Source organism: Pinus tabuliformis, chromosome 5_2 (assembly GCF_031772625.1).
Source record: "Pinus tabuliformis cultivar Carrire ecotype Pingquan chromosome 5_2, CPIR1, whole genome shotgun sequence".
In the NCBI taxonomy this organism is placed as follows: domain Eukaryota; kingdom Viridiplantae; phylum Streptophyta; class Pinopsida; order Pinales; family Pinaceae; genus Pinus; species Pinus tabuliformis.
In genome coordinates, this window is record NC_142306.1 from 427,914,981 (window position 1) to 427,922,780 (window position 7,800).

At 38.2% G+C, this 7,800-nt stretch overlaps 1 protein-coding gene across 1 annotated transcript; it reads right to left on the reverse strand.

The window, feature by feature from the left end:
- Positions 1-1,462: 1,462 nt before the first annotated feature.
- LOC149159436 (putative pectate lyase 8) lies at positions 1,463-6,326 on the reverse strand. Its single transcript, XM_089434312.1, has 5 exons — positions 6,171-6,326; positions 2,934-3,115; positions 2,181-2,835; positions 1,990-2,093; positions 1,463-1,865 (listed from the first exon to the last, which is right to left on the reverse strand). The coding sequence occupies exons 1-5, from the start codon at positions 6,324-6,326 to the stop codon at positions 1,463-1,465; spliced, it is 1,500 nt and encodes a 499-aa protein (XP_089290438.1).
- Between the last annotated feature and the right edge of the window lie 1,474 nt (positions 6,327-7,800).

Here is a 7,800-nt window from a genome sequence, read left to right on the forward strand (position 1 = left end):
TAGGTGGCACAATGGCAGCCTCCTCCTTAGCCGTGCGGTGGCTAACTCCTCTGTGAAGCCCCTCAGATTGCTTCTTCTCGGCAGTGCAATGGCTAACTCCTCAGTGAATCCCCGCAGATCGCTTCTCCTCGGCAGTGCGGTGGCTAACTCCTCTGTGAATCCCCTTAGATCATTTTTCCTCGGCACTGCGGTTGTTGACGCCTCTGTGAATGCCCCCAGAATGCTTATCCTTGGCAGTGCAATGAATAAATCTTACAAGTTTGAAATTTTGGGTCATCGTCTTTTTCCGTAATTTTTATTGCTCATAGTGATAATTTGAGAAAACTTTTGCATGAGTGGTTTCACCATCTAAACTTGTGTTACTGGATCAAAATATAGTGACTACTCTTCCTCTTATTTCTTGCAAAGATGGTGTTTCTACTTGTTGTATTCATGTAAACATCATAAAGAAAGTTCTCACAAACTTGCCTCTTGGCACACCTTAGCCCCTTTGTAGCTTGTTCATAGTGATTTGTGTGGTCCACTTTATTCTCCTTCTTTCTTCGGGTTCAATTACTCCTTAACTTTCATTGATGACTTCTCTAGTTAAAATCTTTTATGTTTTTTTTAATATTTATTATAAAAATTTTACTATATGATTAACAAAATTATAATTTTTACACTTTTCATTGTATTGTATTTTATTTAACACTAAAAAAATTAATTATTTTTTTAAATTATGCCATTTCAATATCTAAAATTACAATTTTAATAATGTTTAAAATTATTGAAAAATCTTTTAGTTAAAATCACATAGAGAAACTATAAGTAAAACTACACTACATGAACAAAATGAATAACAGTAATGATTCAAAACGGGTTGACTTATAATTTCTTTGTCTGAGTTTTAGAGAAAAATATCTCAACATTTCAAATATTTTAAATTTATAATTAGCAAAATATATATATGCCACCGAATAAACTTTGATTACCACCCATTTAAGTGCCCACCCAACTACTAAGTGATATCATAGAGAGAACAAAGGTTTGGATGGATAGGTTTGACGTGAGAAATAAACTTTGCTTTGTTAAGAGCATAAACGTTCATATGCATGAAAGGTTAGGTTTTGAAGTTGAATATTAGACATTGAAAGCATGAGCTTTATTCAATACATTTCTTATTAAAACAGACATCAATCAAACTGAAATACATCATTTTGCAAACCATACAACCCCACAAGGATCTGGTAATAGTCTCACATGAATATCAAATTGTTTCAAGCCATGGATGCAACGCTGTAACTTATTGCAGAAAAACACTCTTTCATGGGAGAGCTGGGGTTATTGATCGTAGCTGCAGCTGAAAATTGCTAGCAGCATGGAGAATGTGGAGGGCGTACTCTATTTAGACCATGGTTACAACTATGACGTGCTATGAATTTTACCAATAACTAAGGAAATGTCAAGCTTCCAGCGGGTCAACTCAAACTCGAGGCTTCCGGTGGCGGCCGGGACGCTGTTGGCAAGGAGATCCGTTCCTGCAAGAAAGTACGCCTGCGTTCCGGGTGAGGGCTGGCACTAGGGCTGAACTCCTGGGTGTCAAACTGTATGCGGTTGCATATGCGGAAGAGTCCCGTGATCCCGATTGTGTGAAAAATGCACCGTTCAGCATCAGATCATCTTCGGATATCCAGTTCCAGCTCTTCCATGCATTGTTGCTCAAGTCGATGGTCTCCCGCCTAGTAACCTCCTTTGTGTATGGATTTGCAGAAGCGCGGAATCTGTTGCCTTGACTCAAGATTGTAGGGTTTGCACTTCCACCGATGGCGTAATCTTCCCACTGAGTGTAGTCATTGTTCACTATATGGAATTGCCCAAATCGACACCTACACTCACGCAAATGATTCATTTATAATTGAATTCGTAAATAAGATCTCCTGCGCTTTGCGCGGACAAAAGGGAACGAGACCTAGAAAATTAGGGTTTTAAAAATGATAATTAATTATTTACCTTGGCATTCTTCCATTGAGACCTTTGCCAAAATGGTTAAATGCAACTGTTACTTTCAAGATCTTGTCGTCAGCATAGTTGTCATTATGACCAAACAGCATCACCTGCAGGAAAACCTAGATATGTTATCATCTGTGAATCTACCCGCATAATGCATGAATGAATGAATGAAATAATGAATGTGAAGTCACCTCGTTGTGATATGTGAAGTGGTTGTTTGAAAGGGTGACATTGGTGGATGCCTCCACTACGTCAATAAGACCATCGGCACAGTTAGACATGGAGCAATGGTCCACCCAGATGTTCCTTCCTGTGAAGATGGTGATCCCGTCTCCCTCAGAAAGACCTCTAAGACCGTAATGCGATGGAGAATTTCTTACCATGGCGTATCCGGCAGGCCTACAATCACTTATGTGGAGGCCATGAATGATGATGTTGGTTACATTCTGAAGGGTGATACAGGGCCCACCCTGACCAATCTGAACGTTGACGCCACGTCCATCGACCGTCTTAAAACTGTTCATCATCAGCTCTTCTTTGAACAGGATGACCATGTCTCTCTTGAAGATGATCCACAGAGGTTCAGTCTGAATCACACCATAACGCAGAGTTCCTGGCCACGGATTCACTGGATCATCACCGGGATCTGTAACAACATAAAACTTACCATTTTTTCCTCCAATAGCGTCCTTGCCAAATCCAATGGCGCACTCTGCCAGTCGTTTTCTGTTGAGCCGCCAATTGGGGTCGCAGCGCCAGCAGTCATCGATTGGATTACCAGTTGCGCATGAGAAAGCGCCGCCCAGCTCTCGTCCTCGCTTTGTTGCGTTATTACTGCTCTTCTTTCTGTTAGAATACATAGATAAAACATTAGATAAATAAATTAAGCAAAAAGATTAACAAATTACTGAAAGTAATGTTGCAGTTGGCCATAATTCATTTACTCATGAACGGATTGCGCTACGACGCCTGTAACTTTTCCCACAGGAAACTCAGAGCTAGATATATTGGTCGGTGTCATTATCTTCTGTCCCATAATGTCTCTCCAGGCTCCGGTCCAAACGGCTTGCCCACCTCGCCATTGGCGAAACAGAGAATTCCGATCCACAAAATACAACACAAAATACTAAAATAATTGCTCATTTCAGCGGTCACTACTCACTAAATATTCGCAATTCACGAACACCACCAGTTCGATCTCACGTCTGTCTTGTCAAATAAACAACAACAAACGCTATAACTAAGGGTTGTCGCCACACTCTCTGTGCTCCCGTCTTGCCAATGCCAGGCATTTCTTATAGTATTGATCACAGATCTTTGCTCATGTCATTCCTAATCCCTACACACTTCGTAAATTAGAGTTTATTTTGCAGTTGCGCTGGCCACATGTTTCCATCAGGACTCGAGAGTTCTGCGGGAGTACACATACTTTTATGTTTTCATATTGATTAAGTCAGCACGCACGTACAAAAAAAAATTTCGTGGTAGTCTAACGGGACTGTTTTTTCTCCCTGACATTCATGGAAGTTTTGGTTATATGAGGAGAAAGTTCGGTAAAGATTTTTATAAATCTAAATTATAATTGTTAAATTTCAAAATTTTAGGTGGTTTAAACATTTTTTATGGTACTGAATCTATTTTCACTATCAAAAACATGATTCAAACAGTGTCTCTACACCCTAATTCCAACTGCTTTTGATCATTCGAACAATTCCTCAACTTCCATAAACAACTCCAAAATCATTCAAAATGTTATTTTCCTGAACTTCGACACCGAACGTTGGAACTTAGTTTTCCATCACTTTTCTTACTATAATTAAACAACAATAACACCCAAAAATAGAGTTTTAGTGGCCATGAACTTCGACACCGAACGTTGGAACTTAGTTTTCCATCACATTTCTTACTATCATTAAACAACAATAACACCCAAAAATAGAGTTTTAGTGGCCATTATACTTATCCATGTATCACAAATATAGAATTTAAATATTTATCATTCAAAATGTTATTTTCCTAAACTTCGACGCCTAAGGTTGGAACTTAGTTTTCCATCAATTTTCTTACTATAATTAAACAACAATAGCACCCAAAAATAGAGTTTGAGTGGCCATTATTCTTATTAACCAAAAATGCATGCCATATCCTCCTTATTTGACGGGTCTTGCAACATAAGTAACCATGTATCACAAATATAGAATTTAAATATTTAGGTTTTAATAGTGGGACATCATGTTGCACAACTTTTATCTGGCAACAAATTGTGTAGAATCTAGTGAACATAGAAATTTACAACAAACGCTTTGCCATCGTCAAAAACACACAAATAGGAAAATTTTGTCAAAATAGGGCCTCGTTGATTACAATTTTATGAACATTTACATGGTCAATGATCCGTGGCGAACGCGGAAATCCATGGAAACTTTTACCACATTACCCTCGCTTATTTTGTCAATCACGAGTCCTATTTTTCTGTATCCCCACACTTTAACGTGCATGTTACTTGTTTTAATTGAAAATTAAGATCTAACTACAATCTCTCGTTATTAATTTGAAAATTAAGATCTAACTACAACACTTTAACGTGGATGTGACTGTTTTAATTGAATTAAGATCTAACTACAATCACTCTGAAAATTAAGATCTAACTACAACACTTTAACGTGGATGTTACTTGTTTTAATTGAAAATTAAGATCTAACTACACTCACTCGTTATTAATTTGGAAAATTATTATGGTTCATACCTCAGTAAAACTAAGTTCTTCTTTTCCTTATAAAAAATATAGACGACTAAGCACGAAGTGCCTTGTTGGAATTTCTGATAATTCTAAACAAAACTGAAAAAACAGAACAATACTCTGTTTTAACACAGCGGAAATAAAAATCGTTTATGGGATACGGTGAAACAACAACGCAATTTTGTCAATTGCTGTGTGCAGTGTATCAGCAACGGTGTTTCAACAACGTTGAAACTCGTGTATCAGCAACACTATGTTTTGACGTCAAGACTATTTTCTGGTTACGGTGTAACAACAACAAGCAAATAAAACTTCTATTTGTAAACAGTAAACCAACTGTTACAAATTCGTCTTCCTCACATAGAGGGATTTTCACAATTGCTATTACAAAACATATTCCTCTTAACATAGGGATTCACCAATTTATGCTGAAGAGCATCTTCCTCTTAACAGAGGGATTCACCAACGACTATGCTGAAAAACATCTTCCTCTTGACAGAGGGATTCATCAATTTATGTTGAAGAGCATCTTCCTCTTAACAGAGGGATTACAACAGGAATGCTTCAGTTCCACACAAATAGCATCCTCCTTCTAACAGAGGGATTCTCCAACATGCCTTCTTCAGAGGCACTTCAATCTGTGTCTTACATTCATTTAGCACATACGCGCTGCAGCGTATTGCCTTTTGTTTTCTTAACAGAACAACTGCAAATATTTCATGCTGCTTTGTTTTCTACGCTCTCTCACAGCAAACAATCACAAAACAAATTACATTCAAATCTGCACTGCTGTGCGGTTCACTATTCTATAAGCATTTTTCATCACACTGCAGCGTGCTCTCCTCTGCTCTCTATCTCATCTACACTGTTGTGTCTACACATATATAGTGCAATAGGGGTCATAACAGTCCATCAACTGCTTCAACTCTCTGACAAAGTCTCTGCTGCAATCTGCTGCTCATAATGAACGAAATATGAACTTTTTGACATTCTACTGTGCTTCTTGAGTCGGTTGTGTGGAAACCCATAGCTGATAAATGTTGCGGCCGGCTCAAGGCTGGTTCTTTTCACTTTCAGCCATTCTGCTCTTTAATGTGGTTGTTTAGAAGTAATGGCATAGTGGTGGATCTGATCTTCCTCCTTCGGGAACACAAAAACAATTAAAAGGTGAAAAGACAGTAATGGCGGTGGCTCTTTTTTTTAAAGTAAAATAGTTGTTGTTGTTCAACTGTTCACTGCAGTTGAAATTATAATTTCAACACTCCCCTTTAATTTCAACTGCTGGGTTATCAGTCATACCCAGACACTTCATTAAAAATTCGAAACTTTTCTGATCCAATGGTTTGGTCAGAATATCTGCTACCTGCTCCTTCTCTGCTCTCATGGGAGATTTAATTCCATATCTCTCCCCTATAGGAAGATCCATCTGATAGAGTTCTACCAGGGTCTTCATCAAATCTTCAATCTCTTCCTCTGTCATATTGACAAGGGTGTTAGCAGTGAAGCCCATCTCGGCCATCTTGGCAAGAGTTACATATCGAACTCCGTACTCTTTAAACATATCTTCAAGGAACTTCAATTCCTTTCTCTCGTTCATGGGTTCTGTCCATTTCCTATCTTTAACTCCATCTTCTAAATGAACAGGGTCATCAACATGACTAGATAAAGCAAACAAAGAATTCGTACCTCCATTTGTTGCTTCTTGTGGTGTGCTTGGAGAAGCACATTCATTTCTCCTCAAGGGTGTCTCTTGCTGTCCTTGTGTTGGCGCTATTGTTTGGGTGTTTCAGCCATCTCCTCATCATTTTCATCATGAGACAAACAACTTTTAACATTCACTGTTTTCTCTAAGCTTTTATCACAAGCTTCCTCCTCAATGAACTGAGGTTTTACTGTCTTTAATTTCTCCATGCCTTGATAGGCTGTCTTGAGAGTTTGCCATGCTTCTCTAGATGTTTTGGCTGCTGCTATCCTTGGAAACACACTCTCATCCACTGCTCAATACAAGAAGTAGAGGGCCTTAGCATCTTCCTTCTTATAGTTCTCCAACAACTCTTTCTCTGCCTGAGTTAACCTATTAAACTCATTTTCATTCGCTGGTTCTTCAAAACCATCTTCAACAAATTCCCATAAATCTTCTGACAAAAGCAAAGCTCTCATAACTATTGCCCAATAGTCATAATTTTTCCCATTAAGTAGTGGGAGTTGAGTAATAAAAATACCCATGCTAGTGTTAATGCTGACCATTCTTGCACTCTTCAAAAATACTTGAATGTGTATTAAAATAACTGACTGTCTTCAATAGTAACACAGAGAACTAGCTTGAGAAATACCTTTGAATCTTTCTTGAATGAGTCTTCACTCTGCTGGAGAAACTACTGCAGCAAGAAACCTTCCTTCAGCTTCTTTGACGTCTTCAAAGAGCCTGGACTAGCTCTGATACCATGTTGGGATTTCTGATAATTCTAAACAAAACTAAAAAAACAGAACAATACTTTGTTTTAACACAACGGAAATAAAAATCGTTTGTGGAATACGGTGAAACAGCAACGCGGTTTCGTCAGTTGTTGTTTGCAGTGTATTAGCAACGGTGTTTCAACAACGCTGAAATTCGTGTATCAGCAACACTCTGTTTTGACGTCAAGGCTATTTTCTGGTTACGGTGTAACAGCAACACACAAATAAAACTTCTATTTATAAACAGTAAACCAACTGATACAAATTCGTCTTCCTCACATGGAGGGATTTTCACAATTGCTATTACAAAACATATTCCTCTTAACAGAGGGATTCACTAACGACTATGCTGAAAAACATATTCCTATTGACAGAGGGATTCACCAATTTATGCTGAAGAGCATCTTCCTCTTAACAGAGGGATTACAACAGGAACGCTTCAGTTCCACACAAATAGCATCCTCCTTCTAACAGAGGGATTCTCCAACATGCCTTCTTCAGAGGCACTTCAATCTATGTCTTACATTCATTTAGCACATACGCGCTGCAACGTATTGTCTTTTGTTTTCTCAACAGAACAACTGCAAATATTTCATGTTGCTTTGTTTTCTACA